General features: G+C 49.5%; 1 protein-coding gene across 1 annotated transcript in view; it reads right to left on the minus strand.

Annotated features, from left to right (window-relative positions):
• Positions 1 to 23550, minus strand: part of FSTL1 (follistatin like 1) — a 56327-nt gene that overhangs the window by 3453 nt on the left and 29324 nt on the right. The window contains exons 3-10 of the mRNA XM_075107248.1: positions 11465 to 11569; positions 10035 to 10164; positions 8786 to 8818; positions 7003 to 7133; positions 4075 to 4193; positions 3180 to 3292; positions 1942 to 2052; positions 117 to 214 (exon numbers count right to left, since the gene is read on the minus strand). Of these exons, the coding sequence (XP_074963349.1) occupies positions 117 to 214; positions 1942 to 2052; positions 3180 to 3292; positions 4075 to 4193; positions 7003 to 7133; positions 8786 to 8818; positions 10035 to 10164; positions 11465 to 11569 (840 nt within the window). The remainder of the gene's footprint in view (positions 1 to 116; positions 215 to 1941; positions 2053 to 3179; positions 3293 to 4074; positions 4194 to 7002; positions 7134 to 8785; positions 8819 to 10034; positions 10165 to 11464; positions 11570 to 23550) is intronic.

Consider the following 23550-nt stretch of genomic DNA (forward strand, 5'->3'; position numbering starts at 1 on the left):
CCCCCATTACTGTGCTCCTCCTTCTACCAGAAGTCTCCAAGTGACAGAAGCAGAGGGAAAACTTCTAGAGCAAGGAGAGACTAAGTGCAAGCGGAACTTCCCAGCCCCATGCTAACCTGATGCTTCTGCAGTTCCTGAACGTATCTAGCCAGCTCCTCCTCAGTCAAGTCTTCATCAGGTCGCTGTCTCTGAGCAGGCACCTTCTCATTCTTCCCTGCAAATAGAAACAGAGTTCAGCATTATCACAAATGGTGGATGCAAATTTCAGAGGCTGAACCACAGAGAACAAAAAGAGGCAGGTCGGCCACAGCATACATCAAGTTTAGGAAAGCTTTGCTGGAGGAAGGCACGGGCTGGCTTCTTAGAAAGAGAATGTGGCTGCCTGGGACTTCAGAACCTGGGTATCCAGCCTGACCCTGTCTCTCCCTCCCATGTGATAAATAATAAAACCGCAAGGAAGAGGCTGCATATTATTTAAGAGAAGCACCTGTAGTTAGTTCAAACATCTTTGCCTTTTGTAGGGAATAAATGGAAGCTCCATGCTATCCAAGTACAATAACTGATGCTTAATGAAGAGGTAATTTCACTCAGTGGAGATGCAACTTGCTGATGTATCTGGTGTGATTCTTTGGTTTCATTATCCCTCTAACAATAGCCTCTAACCACTCTGCTGCTCTGACATGGGCAGAAAGTAAAGGAATTGTCCCATTGCATGCTTCTGCCATGGATGCAGGGAACAAAGTAGGCAGCAAGACCAGCTAGGCAGCAAGACCAGGTGTTGCACAGCAACTTTGGAGGTTGTTAATGGGGAGGCAACAAAAAGAGTCTCTCATTTGGTTGCTTAACCTCCAAGATCTACCCACAGCTCCTCTGGCAGCTCTATTAGTATTACAGTTATCTTTTCTGAGGTGAGCTCCTTCTGCCACAGCCAAATCTGGGCTGAAGCGATCCTGAAGCCTCTGCTGCAGAAGGCCAGATGCACATGAAAGGAACTCTATACATCTTGCTGTTCCCCCCTCCTTCATCTGCCCAAACTACCGGCTATAGATCTGAACTAACATACTGCTGAAAGCTGCCGCACAGAACTGAAAACTAAGCTCATGGAAAGGCCTGGTTTCTAGGGAAGAAGGCCAGAAAAATGCAGCACAGTGCTGGGAGGGTGGACATGGCTCCTTGAAAAGGACCCGTACATTTTCCAAGGCAGGGGAAAGCTGGCTTTCCATTGGCCCTGGACTGTCTGTGAGAAGGCAAAACAGAGAGCTGATGTTCACAACCCCATCACAACTTCCCACAATTGTAACATGGCTGTGAAAGTTTAAAAGGGACCTTCCAGAGGAAGAACCGCCAGACCAACAACCCTGCCTTACTATGAACACCACCCTCCCTTCATCTCCATCACCATTATTTTCTTTTCCTCCTACAGTTCTTATGGCAAGAAGCTGAAGTGTTTTCTTGACATTACTAGATGAAGTCTCCTATCTCCTCTCTGGGGCAAGACAAGACCCTAGCTCCTGCTTTATCTGTGTTTATGGTATCTGTACAGTAAGGGTACTGACACACACATACAGGAAAGCTGACCTGCTCACATCTACACATACGGTCACAGGCAGTGACCTATTTGGTCTGTGCATGCTCCAAGCCAGCCGGATGCAGAGCAGCTCTGGTTTGCAAGGTTTGGTGCTGAACTTTCATGACACCAAATCCAAACTACAAACCCCAGCAGCATCGCTCCCAGAGCAGTTACGCGCTTTCTGACCTCTAAAACAAAACCAGCTTGGGTTTGGCCAACATGCAGCACAGGAGGGTGATGAAGTCACCCATAGAGAAGCTGAGGAAGAGCTGGAGAGAGAAGAAATCTGGGTAGCTGGTGCCTTTGGAAAGGCAGAAAGCAAAAAGCCCTTTTGTACACAACCAACTACAATGTCTAGAGAGCATACAGACCCTCGCACGTCATTGCAGTGCACACCCAGTTCCCACAGGCACAGACGCAGCGGTTGCACTCCACCTGGGTCTCTGCTCCATCCTCATAGGTTTCATCTTCCAGGGCACACTCTAGAGAGGCACAAAACAAGGGCAGTGGTGGTGAGATAGCAAGCAGGGTAAAGACAACATACTTTGGAGATGCCTTGAGAGAGAAGAGGCACATGGTTTCGGAGGAGGCCTTCCTTCCCCTAACCACCAAAAGTTTCATAATGACCAAAACACTCATGCTGAATTTGGTGTGTGAAATCAGCCAAAAAAATAATTTGGTAAAGTCAAACACTTCGTTTTGCTTCCTCAAAAGAATACATTTCAATGTCTCAATTCCAACTGAAATCTCAATATTGGATTTGTTTTAATTTCCTAATCTGTAATACATAGAAGAGAACGCCTAAGGTGGAAGTTTTGGTTACTCTGAAACAGTTCCTGTTCCAGGTGGGGAGAAGTTGGGGAAATGATTCGTTCATTTGCTGTTGCCCAGAGAAAGAAAGAAGGGGGATGGGGGGAACCCCAAACCCAAACAAAAAGGTTTCCCCCAAAGAACTCAAGGACCCATATGGTGTCAAGCGAAAACCAGCAGATCATGTTTTCTGGGGGAGGTACACCATCCTCAGCTTCCCACTGAAACAGACAGAGAATTCAACTTAATATTCCCTAACAAGCATAATCCTTGACTGCTTCTCAGTGCCACTGCAGCTGGATGTAAATCCAGCACCTTTGGACCAGCACCCCGAGGAGACAATTAGATGAGTGGCTAGGCATGCCTGGTCAGCAGAACACTAAGCTGCTTCCACGTGAGCTGTAGCACTAAGCAGGATTTGGAAGGATAGTGAACTTTGAGATGTTCATCCGGGAGGCTCTCTGTGTGAAAGGCAGAGCATAGCAAGACTTTGGTCTGGTCTGACTTTCATAAGTTATCCAGGTGTGAATTCCTTACATGACTTATTTCCACACTGTTAAATAGATGCCTTGACCTTCCAAGCATACCATATCCATTCAGCCTATGCCCTTGCTTCTAAACCCCAAACCTTTTTCATCAGAAGAGACAAGATGCGCTGTCACGTGGGAGGCAGGCATATATCAACAGTATATCTGGGAGTGGAGTTGCAGCATCTGATCACTGGCCCAAAGCTGGTTTCTTTTCTTTCTTCCCTTCCCAGGACCCCTCTGGTTCCCCAATATAAGTGAGGAGTTCCTACTTTTCTCTGGTGGGTTGAAGGATGGGCTGAGGCACTTGAGAAATTCATTGAAGCTGAGCTTCCAGTCAGCATTTTCATCTGACAGCTCGATGAGGGCATCTACGCAGAGTCCCCTGAAAGGAAACACAGAGGCACGTTCTGCACAGGACTGTACCAGGCAGGTCCCTGCTCTGCTGGCTTCAGAATACAGATGAGTAAAACCATTAGTAACTAAGAAGGCTCTGGGATGCATGGCAAAAGTGGCTTCTCTAAGGAAACCTCACAGCATATAGACAAAAGAAAAACATATACTCCCTCAGCTGGTGAAGGGCTGGGAACTGAGGAGATATTCAGAAAAGCCAGAATAGGATCCTGTTGACACCTACGTGCTGTCACACGAGTACAGATGCAAGCACAGCCTAACCACAAGCAGCCTGCTCTCCTTGGTCTCATACACGGTGGTGCTCACACAGAAAAATGGAAACCTCTTAAACGACACTTTCATGCAATGCTTGCACCAGCTCTGACTGCAGGCTGCTCATGAGCTGTGTTTTCCCACCATCTGCCTTGCACTGGATCTAGCTACCAGTCAAAAGGTGAGTAAAGTCCACTGTAAAGCTAATTTATTAGGAAATAAAAAACGACAATAAATCTGCTGTCACCCAACTCACCTTCTGGCTGTGCACATATTAGATTTAAGGTAAAAGAGTGTTGGCATACATGCCTAATGTGAAGGGTTGGGGTGGGACTACTCCTGTTGGTTGCATTCACACCTAATTAAGTGAGAAGCCACTCATACAGAGTTATCTTTGTTAGCCCAAGTCCTAACTGATATTTTCCAAGAGAGGATTTTCATGCCCCCTTCTACTGCATCTGGCCCCCTGGCCTTCCTTCTGGCATCCTGTCCACTGCTGACCTGAGCAGCTTGTTGGTCTCCTGGTCCATGTAGGTGGTGATGTTCACAGCAGTCTCATTCTGCTCCACAAACTTCAGGAATTCAGTAGAGTCCAAGCGAGAATCACCATCGTCAAAGCTCTGTAGGGAAAGATGGGAAGATGTGAGAGGGTCTGATTTATCAGTTCAGAGTACCCCTTCTTTCTCCCTCTTCCATATATACTTAGCGTTTTTTAAGCTTTTGTGAAACAGGTTGCATCATCCCTGTTCTGCACAAAGAACAGAGGCTCAGAGAAATGCAGCAACATATCCATACTAGCATCAGACCTGGGAGACATGATCCTAGCCTTGTTCTCACCAATAAGCCACACTGCCTCTCATTCACCTCCTGCTGCTTGATTTATGGCCCTAACCCCATTTCTTCTCTTTGTTCCAGCCGGCTCTTATATACCTCCTGCCTTAAAGCAGAGCAGTTGCATTCAAGAAGGTGTCAGCTTTCCAATATGTGTAAATCCAAAGCTGTTCCTGAACTGTGACGGTGACAAAAGGGAAAATCACAGGAAGCAATTTTCTGCTGATCCTGAAGAAGGAACAATTTTATGCGACAGCACAACGCCTCACCACAAACTTTTTAACGTCCTGACAGGACTACTAGCATTGAAGAGCAGGATTTTTAGCCCCAAAATCTTGGCGGTACTCCTAAAGAAGTAATTGCATTTTGCCTTCCTATTTGGAGATGTCATACCACAGCGCTGGGCACTCAGCAGGAACTGCTGGGCCCCCTCAGAGACAGCTGCATTGCAGGGAGGGGAAAATGAATTCTGCACACAGGCTGCTGCCAGCTAATTTTTGCTGTGTGACTTGGGGCAGGTCACTGTGTCTCCTTGTGCAGTGCTTCCAGGAAAGCTGGAAGAGACACTGCCAGTTGTTACCTCTGTGTGGTTCAGGAGAAACCTGTAGGGCTAGAATTACTCTGCGTGCTGTAGCCTGTGTATAACTGCTCCACTGACATGTTTCACCTTCTACTAGACTATGGAGCCTCTCGATCTACTATTTCTTGTGAAAGCAGCTGCAGTTCCCTTGATGACCAAGACTCAGCTAAGCTAGTTTTATTGCCTTTTAACTCCATGGTACGCATTTACATCTTCCCCCAGAGACCCTCCAAAACAGAGCAGCTTCCCACTACTGGCCTCACTCCTCTTGAAGTAACGCCCTCCAAGGTCAAGGCCAAGGCCTGCGTACAACCCACATCCCAGTGATCCATAAGATCCATACAAGTCAGGCTTCCAGAAGGGAAATAGCTTAATGCCACATCTGCAAACCCCCCCATCAAGAAGAAAAGGGAAAAGCTTAATGTTGTCTTGTCTCCAGTGTTTATTACCTGCAGGGCAGGAATCAGGCCATTAGCAGGGCAGCTGTTTGGAGCCCTGTGACTGGGCACAGCAGAATTCCTCCAGCAGGAGAATAGCCTCATTGGTGAAACAAATTTGTGTGTGTTTGAACCCCTTTAGTTTGCTTTGCTTGTATCTGTCCCAAGTTGCTCCAAGATCTGAATTCTGCTTTAAAAGTATTTCAAAGCTTTAAGGGTTGTTGATATGGTGTACTACCGCCTGACAGAGAAAGATATTCCCCCTTTGCACTGAAAAAAGGTATGGCTTTGTCATGGAAACTTTCATCTGCTTGTGCCTGGGATCAGTGCTCCCGAAAAAGGGGAACAATAAAGAGAACATGAGGCTGTCTGCCTCTGTGTTGTGCCCACCCACAGGATTTTACCAGTGCCCTGACAGGCGTGGGGCCGGCAGGAGTGACTGGGCTGTGTGGCAGCTGTGGAGCAAGCCTGTAGCTGGCTCATGCATTTCATCAAAGCCCATGGCCTGGGGAGACTCTCTGCAAAGGCAGCTGGAGAAAGAACATTTGCAGGGGGAGGGACTGCACAGCTCCCCTCCACAGGATGCCACAGCTTTTGGGTGCTGGCAGGCGCCAGCGGGGGTGCCCAAGGCAGTGGGCCACAAGTGGGTTTCCACAGATGGAACAGCATTAACAGCTACAAAGGCAAAGATGCTCTCTGGAGCATGGGGACCAGCTCCTCTGTCTCACCAGGGGGTGCCATTGCCATGGCAAATTTGCTTGCAGCGCTAACTCCTGTCAGGCACCATTAATCTCTCACTGTCAACAGCTTATGATTTAAACACTCTCCCCCTTTCCCCACCTGCTCCTCCAGCTCCATCCTGAATGCTTTGAAGTCTTTATCAGGAGCTGGGCATGAGGGGGAGGGACGCAGCAGTGCATGTGGCAGCAGCAGCCTGTGATCTGCTGGTTACAAAAGGGGGTGGGGATGGGCTGAGGGACAGACTGACAGGGAGGAGGGAAGAATGGGATTATTGCAGGGCCCTGAGGCTCATGGGTGGTTCTTCTCTCTTTGCAGAGCACTAGGGAACTGCCAGCTCTCAGCCACAACTGGGCCATACTCCTTGCAATCAAATATTCACCTTGAAGCCCCCAGGTGTCCCTATCCCCATCCCAACATGGCCTTGGGACTGTCTGGAACAATGGATCAGCAGCCCCTACCCAGGCTTCCTGCTCCTTCTACCTGCATTTCCAGCACTTTCAACTACCTGTTATTCTCTGGCTATCTTTTGTCCCCTGAGATCAGTTCTTCTCTTCCCTGCCACAGGCCCACTTGGCCTGCCCTCCTCTTCCCCAGGGCAGGTCAGATCCCCGGGGATGCTCCAGGTCCGGGCTGTCATGTAGCTGCGCCAGTGACTCTGTCAGCAGCTGCTGCAGGCAGCCTGTAACACATCATGCTGTAGGACATACCAGACATCTCTGTCCTGCAGCTTGAGAGGCCCATCACACACTGGAGCCTCTCGGGTGGGGGCATGGCAGCTGCTTTGCAGTGACAGGGCAAGAAATGTTCTCTCGCCTCTGAAGCAGGCACTGCTCTACTTGCCTTGAAATACTTGTCCAGGACTTCACTGTAGTTGCTGCCCTTGGAAAACCAGCCATCTGGGATAATCTCAGCTTCCAGCCACTGGATGACGCGGCGACGAAGCTCGTCCCTGTCCGACTGGTAGCAGACAACTGTAACAGGAGAAGGTGCAGCAGAAGAAAAAGCAAGAATGAGAGAAATTAAATTGGCGAGCAGGCCACAGAGAGATGACTGGAAATAACAAGCCAGCCAGCCAGCCAGTTCTGATGGCAGTTTGCAGGCTCCTCCATCCTTGGAGATGCACCACTGCCAGATCAAAGCAGAGGTGCCATGTGCTGAACGGCGGATGGGCTGTGGGTGACACCATGTGGCAAGGCCAGAAAACGACACTCCTGCCAAAGCTCTTCCCGTCCCTGAAGCTTGTGGAACAATGCAAAGCTGGCTCATCTTGGTGTAAAGAAGACTCCCCAGGCTGAGGGAGCAAGGTGACTGAGTGTCCCCAGGCTTCCCGATGCCATGCAAAACAGGCATTCCACTGTCAACCCTCAAGTACCAAAACCTCCATCCTCTGCAAGGGAAAAGACTAGGCTGAGCAAGCTTTTCCACTACACTGTCCCCAGGACTTGAATTTTAGGGCCTGCTATTTCAGGAGATTTCATTTCTTTAAAGCCCTGACTGTCCACTCTGATTGGAAATGAGACGGGGCCAAGTTGGGCATGTTCACAGTGCGCTCCACAGTCGCAGGTTTCTCTAGGTGCATATCACTTTGTGTGATACTATGCATTTAGAAGCAAAATTCAAAGCCCAGATCTTCTGGCTTCTGTGAGCTGTCACACCTGCCCAGAGGTCAGTGGAGCCAGAAGGGGAATCAGTGTGCATTCGTGTCATTTACACACACTAAGGGTCTCCTTCTGAATCCAGTGACTACAATCACAACCAGAGAGACAGATGGAAAAAAAAAAAAAAACCACACACACACAAAAAAACCAACAACCCCAAAACATAAGGATTCTGCATATTTAATTTTAAACTTCCTTAAAAGTGCTTTAAGGTGGTGGTCATGACCTGACATGGTCCTTTCCCTTAAGCTTGTAAGAGGGTTTTCTGTCCTCAGTCCTAGGAAGCTGAAGCTGATGATACTACAGCTCCAGCACTTGGAAGACATGGGTAGGAAAGGGGTCCCCTGATGAAGAACAGGCCATAGCCCCATAATCCATAGTCTAAGTATACACGGCAATGCATAAGGGGAGAAACCAGGCACAGGGAATCAAAAAGACTTGTTGACCAATGGGAGAGGTGGTTCAGCTCCACCTCCTGACTCCCTTGACAATGCCCCATTCATTACATAGTGCTGCCTCTCTGCCCCTGCGCCCATCAGTTAATCACTCCTGAAGCAAAGTCTCCTTTCAAAAGGGTGCTCTTGGAGTTGGGGACATAGCTCCATGGTTATTGTGTCTTAGATCCCCAATGAACTACGCAAAAGGGTGTCTCTTCCCTCAGTCTGGGTGATGAACACAACTTGTGTCTCTAGAGGCAAACTGGGTTTCATTGCACCTTGTCAGAGTCCTGGAGACATCCCAGCACAGTGAAGAGCCCAGGAGATGTATGAACTCTGAAAGGTTACCCAGGAGTAAAGAGCTGAGCAATCATATTGCAGCTGATTTATCAACTCAGACTCTGCTACAGCCAGTGCAGAGGTAAAATTTTTACAAAGAGCTGTGCGATTCCCCCAGAAAACCTTGCTCCTCATCTCTTTTCCCAAATTCATATAGAGGCCCCAGCCAGAAAGGGGATGACTTCTTACCTGGACTTGCAGCTGGATTCTCAGATTTTTTCTCTGTTAATGGAAAAACAGAAGAGGACATTTCTGATGCAACATGAAGTAATACAAACCTCTTCCCACCCTGGGAGCCGCTTGGGCAAGAGCAGAGGAACCTGGGAGTCTTTGGAAACATGAGGGCCACATATATGATTATGGGACTGTAATATCTGTCACCCCAAGGAGAGACTGATGACTGTTTAGCCTGAAGAAGAGAAGGCTCAGGGCCAATTTCATCAATGTTTATAAATCTGATGGGAGAGAATGAAGAAGACTGAGCCAGACTCTTCTCTGTGGTATCCAGTAACAGGGCAAGAGGCAGCGGGCACATATTTAAACACAATATTCTGTCTGAACATACGGAAACACTTTCTTACTGTGTGGCTGGTGCGGGGCTGAGTTAAACAGCCCCACCGTTTAGGCAAAATCCTCACTCCTCAAGTTCTTGAGGTCACTCATGAACATGGATGGTGGTATGGGCTTTGGGGGTTTATCCCAAGAGTCTGACCTTTCCCTAGCAGGTAGATTGAGACACCTGCCTGGCTGAATCCATGAGCTCAGAGTGAGGCAGGCAGGAACAAGAAGTTGCCCTGCTCTCCAGAGCACCCCCCTCCCAGCAACCCAGGGAGACAACAGCTCCAACATCCCACCACAGACAAGGCGTCAGGGACCTGAGTGTACTATTGTGGCCCTTACGGCCATGCCAAGCTCACTAGGGCCTCCATTCACACTCTCTACCCATGAGCCCAGGAGCTCCATTGCAGCTGATGTCTCAGCCCCTAGTCTTTGCCTGGGATTATGTGGCAGTTATGCCTGTCTCCACCTCTGTTGCAACCATTCCTGTACCTGCCATAGACCCTGTTGATCTAGGCCCTGACCTGGTGACTATCTTCCCCATCTTGATCTCAGACCTGTTACAGACTGCATCACTATGGACTCATCTGGCAGTTATTGGCCTGTGCCTGATCCTGGTTACCATCACCAGAACTGATGCTGACCTGATTTCATGACTTGACTTCAGGCCTACTTCATCACTGCAAACTTGCCTGGTGATCTGGACTCTTGGTTGAACCTTTCTATTGTTCCCAGGCTTGCCCTGTTTACTCCTCTCCGCAACTGTAGTACAGGGTGCTGGCCAGCGCGACCCCTGCCTGGCCTCGTTATTACGCTTGGCTCTCGGCTCTCCCTCCCTTAGAGGGCAGCCAACCCTCATCGGTCCCTGACACAGGGTTACCTTTACAGTGGCCGTCGTAATCCACCTGGATCTTGGAGCCAGTGAGGCAGGCATCACGGTGCAGCTCACAGTGGTTCAGGTACGTCTTGCCATTGCTACCACACACAGGCCTTTTGTGAGGTTTGCATTGCTGTGAGAGAGCCAGAGAAGACAACATTTTACCTGCCTCTTTGGGACAGCTAGAGGGAGGCAGGCGAGTCCCAGCCCAACAAAACAGAAGCCCTGGGCACAGCCCCGTGGCCCAAGTGTTTGCAGCAGGCTGAACACTCCCATCACCACCTCAAAAAACCCAGAGAAGCTTGTGGGTGTGGGTTCAAAGGCTTCACTTTATCCCAGCATCCGTCACCACCACTACAGGAGCTTGTGGGTGTGGGTTCAAAGGCTTCACTTTATCCCAGCATCCGTCACCACCACTACAGGAGCCTTCCTGAAAGCAGAGCCCAGCAAAGAAATCAGTGCCCAGCATAAATAATGAGTGTAATCTTGCAAGTGCTGCTCTGGATGTGCCTGTCCAGGTGTTTCTGCCAATCTGTTCTGTGCACCTCCGCTTGCTCAGCTCTGTTGCATCTCTTTGTAGACTCTGCTCCACCTTTCTGCAACTGAATGTAGAATAACCCATCAGCCATGAGCAAACAGCACATCCTACAGCAGAGGGAGAGTTCACCAGTGCCACTGTCTAGGCTATGGGCTTCTTTCTTGTGCTGCTTTCAGTCTGACCAGGCCTACCCAGAATGACAGACTCTCTTCCTGCTAACAGGGCTTTTCACTCTCCAGTGCCCAGAGGCTGGCTGCATCAGAGCTGCAGGCTCTTAGGGAAGTGGGAACAGAGCCTCACACCCATTCCCAGGAGCCAGGCAGGAACGGTTTGAAAGCTTGGGCAGAGCAGAGCAGAAAGACCCTGTGTCTCTACAGCAGGGAAAGGCTCTTGTAATCACCTCCAGCTCCCTGCTGGACAGAGCTATTTATCCTTACAGCACTCTACCACAATTATTTCCATTTTACAAAAGCTGATTTTTAGTAGGGTGCTTGTAACCTCCTCAAGCAAGGCACCAGCGAAGGCAGGCTGTCTTGGAGCTTGCAGACCACTCCCTATAGTGCCCTCCAAGGGCAGCTGCATACCAATACCCTACTGGGCTTTCCCAGCAAGAAGACCTCCAGCCAAGCCTCCTGTGCATGTAAAGACCCTAGGCAGTCGTGCGAGTAGCACAGCTGCAAGCCCCAGACAGTAACTACCCTTTGTGGCTCTCCACTCACACCACACTGGGAAAGGCCCTGCTGTTTGAAGAGCCTCTGTGAATTTGCAGCTGCTCCTGAACAGCTATAGCCTCATCCCATCACGGGATCCTTCCAGCAACCAAAACCCAGACGGGGGTGGTGGTGGAGTGGTGGTGACGCCCACCCCAGATGCAGAAGCTGTGCCGCTCTCCTACCTCAATGCAGAGGCAGGTTGGCTCTCCCTTCTCTGTCACTGCGCACTCCCGCCCAGCTCCGCAGAAAACATTGGCACAGATCTTGGATTTGCTCCTTGGCTCTTCCTGAAAGATACAAAGTAAAAGACACAAAACACATCAAGTTACCCAGAAGAACAGCAACGCAGCTTTAAAAAAAATAACATATTTAACTTCTAGACTGGACGTAAGAGCGCTAAGGTGGTAAGGCACAGATTACAGAACAAGAGAGACAGGACTGCAATAGGTGGACAGCTGAGACACAGGAGCAGGAGCACACACAAGAGCGAGGGCTACAGCCCCAGCAACAGAGGGCTTCCTTCATTCCCAGAAAATCACCTAGAACTGGAGCAAACATGAGCAAGGGAAAGTCTAGCACATATGGCAAGAATAATTCACTCATATCAAGGACTGCCATCTTTAAAATTATTTTCATGGAGGGTAGGGAGCAGAAATGTCTTTGCTTGAGACATTTAAGAAGGTGGTGAACGTAACCCTGGAGAAAGGTGCGATACCAAACAGGCAGAAAAAATTCGCCACCAGGCACCAGATAATGCCCCTGCCACAAAAAAACTTCACAGAACTACATGACCCATTATCTTGCCTCCACTTGTCAAGATTAAACACTTCAAAGGAAGAAACACTGTCATAGATAATTATACAGTAACCTTCTCACAGAGAAAATTTCTTCCTGGTCCCTGACAGCCAGCCGTCGACTTATGCCCTCCAGCACAATTTATATGCTTTACGGTTTTCTCCTAACCAGTCATCACAAGTATTCTTGTTGTTCACATAACTGCTGGATCCTTTGGGCTTTTTTGAGTCCCACTGCATTCCCAAACTGGTGACAGCTCTCAGAGAAGATTTCGACAGGTTAATCATGTTTTCAAGAAAACCACCATTTACTTATTTACTTTTATTGGTTTAATGTCTTTTTTTTTTTTCTTCTTCCACTTTTAAAAGAGAAGACCGTTCCAGGGGTTCAGACTTTGGAGATCCTGGTTTAGTTCCCTGCTTTGTCATTAATTTCCTTTGTGATGCTCATTTCATCTAACATTTTACACCTGCAAGTTAAGTATCTGGTTCAGGCTAGCCAACTGGCTTCCTCAACAGTTTTGTATTAGAGACAGAAGATTGAGGAATGTAAAATAATCAGTAGTTGATCACATTGTGTATTAGAAAGAAGAGTCAAAGTTTTTTTACCTTCTCAACTGAGTATTATTCTTAACCTCTGCTCATTTTTGGTATATCTTTGTACCTCCATCATATACTTTTGAAAACAGGAGATCAAAAAGGAGCAGAATTTGCCTGAAGAGCAAGCATTATTGATACATTTAACAACAAATGCTGAGCACAGTTCTTTTCTCCTATTGCTTCTTTATCCTATTTTTCTTTTTTTCGTTTTGCTTTTAAACCGCAATTTCACAGTGAGTTGTTGTCTCTACAGAACAGCCCGCAGTGACAGCCAGATCATTTTCTGAATGACCTTGCCCTGGTCTTCAGAATACTTTGTCTGCTGGCCTACTGTACAGTCATCAAGCCTAAGGAGGTCTTTTCAAAGCATTGCAGGATTCCCTCCAGGTTCGCATAGTGACAAACACCTTTCCTACCCTCTGCAAATGTTCCTGTCTCACTGCTTATCCTGCAAAATAAAAATGTACTGTTCAGATACACCAGTCTTGGCTCAGAAATGCACACCATGTCCCAGGCCTCCTCACCCCATGAAGACAGTCTGTTATCCTCCCTCTGCCCCTTTGTCCTCCTTTCACATGTTGTTTCTGAGCTATGAAAGACACTCTGCCCCTTCTGCTGCATCCACCTCTCCTCAGTTGCCTTCTGGTGGAGGGCTGGAGTAAATGATCTAGGCACTTCTGGGGTGGGACGGAGCAACACGACTGCTTCACCACACAAAGCAACCCCATGCAACTTAGGACAGGAAAGGAAGAACAACTCATTTGGCAAAAAGCACAAAGGGAAACCAAATTCTCCCAGGCTGGAGTCTTGTAGTGCACTCCCACACCTAAAATGCACTGTAGGCACCTAAGTGCTAATCTATTTAAAGAGTTTCAAAACAACGTGCCCACCTCTTCACCAAACCAAAGACCAGAAAAAAAAACCAAGAAAAAAAATAGATACGGCTTTGAACTGCCACCCACCAAGGTCTGTAATCCAGGTGCCTGGCAATAGATGGCAGTACTCTGCCTCTCCTTACCCACAGCCCAACAGGACTGCCAGCAGCAGGCTCCTTGTCGTGCCCACTGAAGCCAAACCTGGCTCTTGCCTCCTGGGCTGAGATGGCACTGCTGCCACCACAGCTGGCTTCGGCAGGCATCCGCAGACACTGAGCTCTTGTTGGAAGACTCCTCTCCCCTTGCCAGCTCACTGACACAGCTGTCCTGGCCACAGCTCCCTCCCCTGTAGCGCCAGAGCTCAGTAGCCATCCTGCAGCTCTCCCATGGGACCCAGCATGGGGATGCTGGCAGGGTGACACTGCCAGAACAGCCTCTGAGGACAACCTGTCTCCTGTCAGGCTAGAGAGCCATGTTATTCTGATTGTTCTTAATCAAAGCAAGATGGTTTGGTGGTTGCTTCTTTGTTGTTCTAAGCTGTCCGAGATGGACAGTGGATTGGAGCTGGATGCCACATCCTGGCACAGCTGTCTCCACTCCAGGGATTTTCCAGAGAAAGAAAGGAATCAAGATCCTCTTTTCCTTTCAGTACTTAAACAGGGACTATAGGAAGGATGGGGACAATCTCTTTCGCAAGGTCTCTTGTGACAGGACAAGGGGTAATGGTTTTAAGCTAAGGGAGGGTAGATTTAGACTGGATATAAGGAAGAAATTTTTTACTACGAGGGTGATGAAACACTGGAACAGGTTGCCCAGAGAGGTGGTAGATGCCTCATCCCTGGAAACATTCAAGGTCAGGTAGGACAGGGCTCTGAGCAACCTGGTCTAGTTGAAGATGTCCCTGCTCACTGCAGGGGGGTTAGCCTAGATGACCTCTAAAGGTACCTTCCAACCCAAACCATTCTATGATTCTACTCTGCCTGCCTGCCCACCCTCTCACTCTGGCACAGGGTTTCTTAGGCTTAGCTTGCCCACCCTCCCTCCTGCCAGCAGTGGCCATGGCAGGATGCTGGCTCCACCTTTAGTGAAAGCAGCTCTCAGCTTCCACCCTAGTTCCCAGAGCAGTAACTCAGCCCCCTATGCCTCCCATCCTTATGCTCACCCCCACAAACCGTATTTTCTCCACTGACAACCTAAAAACCAGGGCCTCTTCTACTCAAATGCCCCCCTCCCAAAATCCCCAAGACCCTCACCTCCTTCCTTCACCAGACATCACCTCTCCTACCCTACGTCTACCCACCTTGCACCTGCAACCAGACCCACTGCAGCTGCTTCGCAGGTCAAGGTGTGCTCCTCTGCCAGGCATTAGCAGCCTCTGCTGCAGATCCTGCCTTCGCCTCTTCCGAGAGCCAGAAAACACTTTCCTCCGCCAGCCAGCACACAGATGAATTCAGCAGTTGCCACCGCTACTGCCTGGGGTGGCCACATGGCTCTGAGGTGGTTCACAGCATACCGCAGGATGGGAGCAACCTCTAGCAGCTCCCGGCCACCTTCCCAGCAAATGAGTCTCCTGTGGATAACTGGGGGTGTAATGGAGACAGCTGTGGATGAATGGACGAGTTTGGTGGGGGTCTGCAAGTGAGGCTTTATAATCCTCACTCCTGATTCTCTGGTGACCTCACAGATGCTACCAGCCCAACTAGTTTCTTGTGACAAATATTCTGATCTTACCTTGGACCATGTCATGTTTGTTCTTTTTAAAGCTCCATCTGCTGGAGTCAAGTGAGTAAGCAGGGATGGCAGCTGCCACTTCCATATTAAATAGCTCGTCCTTGCACCTACCATGTAAAAGCTTGAAAATGTGAGTGGCAAAAGTTTAAATGACAGGTCACAAAATAAAAAACAACCAGCCCCCAAAAAACTCCACAATGTATTATGTGTTTAAATGCCATTGTCCTTAAATTAATTGCAGGATTTGGGGCTGGAATCACACTTTTTTTACACTGCTTCCTCCCTGTGAACTGCCATTGCCTTTTCTGTCACTGTGGGCTTGGGAAGTGTCACTCATCCCTATGCACAGTGTGCTTGGGCAGGCGCAAGGGAAAGGGCAGAGAATTGTTATTAATTGCTGCACGGTGGCATTTACACTGCAAGCCGTGACAAGGCTGTTCCTCTCTTCTGCCTCGGGTGAGATGCCTAAACTCTCTCTGTTTCAGCAATGCTTTTAATTACTCCTTTGCTGCCCAGAGAGCAAGTGGGAAGGTGTAAAAGCAGCAGCAGAAGCCAGGGCAGGAGTGTCTGGACTCCGAGCATCCACCACGGCACAGGGGCACTCCTGACTCTTCACCGCACGGCCTCCACAGGGGCACAACCTCCTCAGACATCTTCTTGGCCAAAGACCATGGAGAGAGCCAACTGCTACAGCTCGCGGGCCAGAAACTCAGAGCAGCTGGGCAGCATCACATACGCATAGCCCAGACTGTCTGCCGAACTGGGGATGGAAACGCATGCCTCTTTCGGGAGGCTGGGAAGTGTAAGCCCATGGATGCAGGGTTCTTGCATGCAAACAAATAGACGAGCACCAAGCAGATAACCTGAACTGACAGTGCAGCAAGCAACATGCAATGCTTCTGCCTCAGCAGTTGCTTCCTGGGGAGCAAGGAGGAAAAGAGACATTTCCAAGGCACCCGCAGGCAAGAAAGCCAGCAGCAGTGCCGGCAGTGAGGGATCTCCATGGCAACCAGCAATGCAGGGCCTCAACGCAGAGCGCTAAAATTAGGTGGCGGGAAGGACTGTTTCTCATCTCTAGCAGCAGCCAGCGCGAAGGAGTCAGACCCCCAATACAGCGTAAGCGCAGATGCCGCGAGCATCTCTGAGCCACTGCCTGAGCCTGGATGTCCAGGACCGAGCATGGTTCGATGAGCCAACACACAGTGCCACGTGCGGGTTTGCACGGGGTCCCATGGTCCTACCAGTGGCCGTGCCTGCTCTGCACTGGTGGGACTGCATGAAAACAGTGTGGTGTCTGCAGCAAGATAAATGAGTGACCGCACACAGGAAGGAAAAGAGGCATCGTGGCTCCTTGGCCTTGCAATGGAGCCTGCTCACTGCAGCTCTCCCTTGGCCACTCCCTCCCCTCACCAATGCTGAGCCACGACTGACTGGTGTCACTTGGTGGAAATGGGGACCTTCCTCAACAGCCTGTGAAAGATGAAGCCATTAACAACTCAGTGACAAAACACCTATGTAAGGAAGAACAAGCTTCCACCTGCAGAGAAGACCTATGCAAGCAGCTGCATGTCCACGGTGCCCCACTGCCCAAAGGGAGTAGTAGGGATTTCTGCCATTACGCACGCTCTGGGAAACCAGTGGGGAGACCACCTTGCTATGAGGCAGGGAGTTAACATGCTTGAAAACAATCCCTCAGATTGCTTTTTGCTTTCTGCACATCCTTCCATACAAAATCTCCCCATGGGAGATCTCAAAAGTCTGTTTTCTCAGCAGCCCACACTGCACTGGAGAAATACTACCTGCTGTCTTGCTCCCACTGACACGAGTAAAAAGCTTTTCTGCTGTCAGCATCAACTGCAGGTCTTTTTCCTCTTCTGGCATCAGTCTGTGATAATCCGTAAAATTACTTGACCCCTCATATAATGCTCTGTGCTGTTTGCTGTAAAATCAAGGCTTTGCATTTTTGCCCTGCCTGATGCGCAAGGAAATCGAAGTGCTCTAGAACTGTAGCACTGAAAGCTCCTCTGGGAGGCAATCCCATTATACCACACAGATAAGGCAAAACTAAAAGAGCACCAAAGTGATGTCTAGGGTGCAGGACTTGTACAGGTTATCACACCTTAGAAAAGGCAGCAGCAAAAACTGGGAGGAAGTTTTCAGAGACAACCAGATAAACCAGATACACAATTCACAATAGATTCCCTCCACACAGACAGGGAGAAACAAGCTTTGCAGCTATGTATTTCAAACCAGCCTTTCCTGCACCTTCCTGTCCACATCCCTTTTGCCTGTTCCCTGCCATGACTACCACAGGAGTAGGGATAATAAGGGGTCTGCGAATGCACTAAGGTGCCACCTGTAAGCAGCACTGCCTGCACAATTTCTAAACCAACTCAACATCCAGCCACAAAATCTAACGCTTTGTTCAACTGTTGTCTTGGCAATGTTTTCCCATCAGTGCCAAAAGATTTGGAGACAGAAGGTCCTAGGTCAATGATACAGAAAGCTAAGACAAGAAGCCATGCCTCCTGACTCCCAAACTTCCCTTCTCCCCTGTAGTGGGGCTGGGAGGGAGAAGCGCTGTGTTGTGCTGTGATATCCAAAGAGAGGGCTGGGCAGCAGAGCAGCTTGGGGTGGTAAGGAAAACTCAGCAACTCCTGTACAGCCATGGCACTGAGAACGCTTTTGGCTTGTGCATTTCAACCCATTACCCAAGTGTGCCTCCAGGCAACCCAGCTCTTTCAGCAGTACGCCCTCCTGCAGAGTTGAGGGAGAGCAGATCCCGCATTTGCTGGAGGGCATGCACGGGCAGGCAGCCTGTCACCTCCCGCCATTTGTCTCGTTGTTCTGGGTCGTGACTAACAAGCAAAGCACCCGCCCCTCCCCGCAAACCTGACCTAATTCCTGCGGCAGCTCCCTGGATCCTCTAACACTCTGGTGTGACGGGGTGGAAATTTGGCAGCAGCGTAAAATGAGCAGATTAGCGGGAAACAAGAGGCAGCCCTGACGCTGGGTTTGCCATAAATAGGTAGGTACGGCAAACATTGCAATCCCTCTTCCTTAGGGCTATTGCCTCGGGACATCTGCAGACTCTGGCAGAAACCCCACACAAATTACCTTTAAGTCCGACTTGGAAGGTTTGTTTTTCAGTTGTCAAAGATAAGACGGAGATAAACCCAGTGTGTGGGGAATTGAACCACGTCTGATTCCCAGTTCAGCTCTCCAATAAAACCTACCTCCCAGGACATCATTGCTATTAGGATGGCACAGTGGGCTGTGAAGTGATCCATATCATCCACTCTGGAAGGAAACCTGCCATCAGAGGTTGCTGAACCACAGGTGTAGGGTCACCAGCAGCACCCTTCCTCAGTTCTGGTGTTACCCAGTCCCAAAGTGGCATCCTCTGGAGCCACCCCACACAAACGAGGTCCCCTTCCCCTTGCCTCCAGGAGGCACATGGTACATGTCCTGCTACTCAGGCCAGCAAAGGTATCGATGGGCAGCTCAGAAGGCTTGAAAACAGGCTGTCCCCAAGCTAGTTAGTTAAAAAGGAAAAGAAAAGACGTATGTGAGGCAAAGCCTGGACCAGTGCTGGATTCTCCAGTGCCCTGTGAACAGACACATTTGGCAACATCCCCGTTATTGACAATATCCTATACGAAGAGTTTCAACATGAGGTCTGTGCTGGATGCAAAAGGATCCAGTGCCATTAAAACTTCAGGATTCTTCCTCCCCCAAATCCGAAAGCCATCCTGCAAGCAGCAGAACTAATGAAACCCAGTTTCCAACAGCTCTCTCTGTATGGCTTGTCTGTCAGCTATTTACAGGGCAGTGTATGGACTCCTTCCTCAGAGGGGGTCTTCACAGGCCCCTCTCATTAAGCCAGTCACCTAGAGTCACAAAACCAGCTGGATCCCATTATCTCGGAGGCCTCCACCACTTTATCAGCTGTGGCGGAAACAGGCTGATAGATTCAAGACTCACTGGAGGCGAGAAACAGGCAGGCAGGCACAGCCAGCCTGCTGACATAGCTTTGCTCCTTAGGGAACCAGGCTATATGTAATTCCTTCCCAGAGCCCCACGAAACACCCCTCTGGCTCAGCCTCTCATCTCGACAGACTCAACACCACTGCCGCTTGCAGCCCTAGGGGCATACCCTCACCCCTGCCCCCAACTGCAGACCCCCTTCAGTCTCCCCTATGCTGACCCTTGTGCTCCCTTCCCCAGCATTCTACCTGTGTTGGAGGACAGACCCCATCTCTCTCCTGATTTCATTCATCCCTCAGAGCTTCCACCGCACAGGTATTTCAGTGAGCTGCAATTCAGGGCTGCAAACAGCCATCCAGACAGAGTGCAGGGAGCTGCTGCACTCCCTGTGGGATGCCTGCCATAGAGGAGCACATGTCCCGATCCAGTCCACAGTCACTACCCCCCTTCCCAAGTCTCTCCCTCTGTCTCTTCTTATTCTTAGCTGACATCCAGGACTGGCTTACCACACAACAAAATGCAAGCCCTTAAAGGCTTTTGAATGCTTAATAGATGAATATTTAATGACAGCTGACTTTTGCTAATGGGATACAAGCCAGAGCATACATCCCTGCCCATGCTGGGCATCAGGGTGTGCTCCCAGAAAACTTGGATTCAGAGACAAGCAGGCAAGAGAGGAAGGGACCTGCAGCTCCCAGAGCTCAGCAGGAGGTTCCCTCTCTGCAAAACCTGTACCTCACCCATTTGTGTGTGACCCTTCCTGCCTTGCTGGCTGCTCAGTGATCCAGGAACCAACCGTGTCCATCATATCCGAGCATCAAGCAGGAGAGCAGCGAGGCTCTCACTGACCTCTGTGATGAGAGTGGCCCATCAGGTCAGTGACCTCTGTATAAGCCATGGAAAAACAACATTGCCCATGGGAGCCTGCTGGTGGGTATTTATTCGTGGCTCTGTCAAGGAGATGAAGATGTCTGATGCTACTACTGCTATAAGAAGACTACCTTGAGAGTATTTCCTTGCAGAGGTTGGTGGGGTGGATACAGAGAGCTCTACCACCCCACTGACCCCAAGCGGGTATATGGCCTGGCCTCCAACAGGGACTGCAGCCCTAACACACCAGCCATGGCTTTCTCATGTCCCACAGCAAGCAGGCAGGAGCTGCTGCCTGCAAGGAAAGGAAACAAATTGGGAGGAAGAAGGCTTTTTTCCCCACAACCTAATCAAGAGGAGAAAGGCATCTGCCAAACAGCTGATTTCTCTTACAGCACGATGCTGCTAACAGTTACAGAGCCAGGCACACCTCTCTCGGGGACTCCACTGTGCAAGAACTGTTTTTCCTTTTAAACTAGAAGGAATGTCTCTGCTCTGGCCCCCACAACCTCATATTTTCCACCACAAGGCAACGACCGTTGAGGCCCCATAAGGGGAACAATGACATGAGAGTCTGGGGAAGAGGAAATCTCTACCGCAAACAAGTCTGGAAAATGGCTGCTAGAAGGAAGGGAGCTTGTGTCTGGCAGCAGTCTCCCTGCTGCAGCCTCACTGACGCTTGCCCTAAAACCTGCCTTACACTCATGGCCTCAGAAATTTAATGGCCCAAAACTGCACTGTCTCTTAGCACCCTTCCTTCCACCCATCCCTGCAGCACTTCTGGAAGAAGGGGCTGGATTTCCTCCTGCCACATCATGTGGTGAATCTGCCAGTTCCTCCATAGCCACCAGGAACTTTCTTGCTAGCGCTGGCTCCCAGCAAGACATGGAGGCAGGAGATCAGAGACTGATCTGCACATGCCAAGACAGCCAGAGAGGCTTCAGCTGTGAGCAGGGCAGTCAGTCCCACGTGAGGAGAGGAAGTGCTGCTGCTGCAACAGAGTTCTCAGGGGGAGGAATCAAGTTAATCACTCTGTATTTGGATAAGAAAATAACCCTCGTGCACAGGGAAGGATCTCAGTGAACATGAAATGTCCTAAATGAAGTTAGTCCCACAGGACCTGTGGGATGAGATTGGTATCATCCTCCTTGTGTTACAGACTGGAAGAAGAAAGGCTCAAGGGAGGGGGACTTGTTCGAGAACAACCAGAAGGCAGCAGCTCAGCTCCCTTTGCTCCCTGGTCCAGGGCCAGGACCACTTTGCAATCTGACACACAAGTCATACTCCCTGTTGGGGCACGAGCATCCTTCCCAGACCCTGAGTACCCTGGGCCAGGCTCCGTTTTGCCATGGCTGGGCTTCTGGGAACTGCAATTCTCCATCCTGTTATGTTTAAAACATAAAAACAAACACAAGACCAGCATTGACTCCTGAATTTCAACAGGAGGGGCCCATTCTGTATATGGGTTGCACATGAGACAAGTCACAGCACCTTAGGAGTAGTCAGAGGAAGTCCTTCCTGACAGGAGGGTGTGAAGGAGGAGAATGAGGAGGAGGAGTTCCCCCTCAGAGCAGGCAGGTAGAGGTGGAGCACTGTCCTGGCCTCCAGACCCCAGCAGAGCTGTGGATCAGAGACTCCTCCAAGTTATTAAATACAGACCCCACCATGCTCTTTCCTTCTCCAAGCACATCCAGGCTCAGCAGTAAAAGGAAGGTTTATCTGCTAGCCGGCATTTTCCCAAAGGCATGCTCCTTCCCCTGCAGGATGGAAGAAGTCCAAGTCCATGGAGCCCAGCACCACAGCCCTGAGGTCATCTGCCCCATATTGGGGTGCACTCACTCAGCAGCGACCCCCTCCAACCTGAGACTGTTTTTGTGCCATATACAACCTCAAATGTTCCCTTTCAACCCCTAAATCTGGTGACCCACAACTCTTTCTGTGTCATGGCAGCCCCTCTTTTTTCACCCCTTGTCCCCCTAATTTCCCACACTCAGAAGTCTTTCAGATTTTACTGGTGCCGCCAGTAAGTTTTGTTGCCTCTTTTTCTGGCCCGCTGGGATGATTTATTTCTGAATGGGATCCAAATCTGGCACATTTCTCAGCCATGACGTAGCTCCAATGAAGGGAAGAGCAAGCTGAGCCATTGGAGGCAAGTTAGGATTTATAGCCCCATGGCATCTCCTCACCTCTTCCAGTAACTGGATACACAAGAGGAACATGGAGCGCAAGAAATGCTGAGGTTTACCAGCAGCCTACGGCCTTTTGCGCAAGAGACCTCAGTAGTTTTGTTCCCATCGCTAATGCAATGGATTTGATGATCCCTCTGGCAAGCTCTGTGCCTTGGTCCTTCTTTACCCACCTTCTACCACAGCACATTGCAAAAAAGCAATGGGAAAAAAAAAATTTTAAAAATCAATGTGCGATTGGAGGGAAGCACTGAGTCAACTTCAGTGTGGGAGGGAGAGTGAGAACAGAATTGGAAATAAGCCAGTTTTGCACTTCCCATCTTCTAGCCTTGTTCAAGGACTTGCTCAGCTCCTTGTTAATGCAGAGCAGCTTCAGGGCTGCTTCGCTCAATGGCTCTGCTGGAGACTGCTGCGCAAGAACGAGTCCCCAGGGGACAGTGCTCTCTGCCACAGTAGTTGCTCTCCTTTGAAGCTTCTTTAACACATGGAAGGTCGTGAGATCCCCTTTACACAGTGGGAACAGTGAGGAAGGGTCAGAATAAATCCCATTACTAGGCACTATTTTGTCTAGACAACTTTTCTTGACCCGTGGTCTTGACAGAGCATCCCCTTCCTGAAACCATATAGTCAGGAATAATTATCAGACTAGTGGGAAAAAGCTAAAGATACAAGCCAGGTAAAACAAACCTGCAAGAGGGGAGAAGTTTGGGAAGGCTGGGGAACTAACCTGGAGTCTCCTTATCAGTGGTATATCTACCAAAAAGGCCCAGCTCCATCAAAGGTTAAACTGCGTCCATGTTGCCAGAGGGAGCTGAAGGCAAGTCTGCCAAAGCTTTATCACATTACAACCCTCAAAATGCAAACTAGGATTTCAGGAGGTGGGCAGATGCAAAGAAAACTCTCTAGGTTCTTGTAACCTCAGCTTTTACTACTGAAGACCTGACAACTGGCAGAAGAGTGTGTGTGCCTACTCATTTGTACTGCAAAGAGGAGAGGAAATACACTGCTGTAAAAACTAAGTGAAAGTCCTTGCTGTGAGAGGAACACAGGGAGGGCTGCACAAGCATACAAACTACAAGGATAGATATGCATGTCTTTTTCCCCTTCTCTCAGAAACATCACACCAGCAACAAGCAAATCCCATTAAACTGCAAAGGCAGTTACCCTGCAGCCTCACATCAGGACCAGAGAGTAGCGGTGTTGGGCCATCTGGGACCTAGAGCAA

The sequence above is a fragment of the Phalacrocorax aristotelis genome, chromosome 1 (assembly GCF_949628215.1).
Source record: "Phalacrocorax aristotelis chromosome 1, bGulAri2.1, whole genome shotgun sequence".
NCBI classification, from domain to species: Eukaryota; Metazoa; Chordata; class Aves; order Suliformes; family Phalacrocoracidae; genus Phalacrocorax; species Phalacrocorax aristotelis.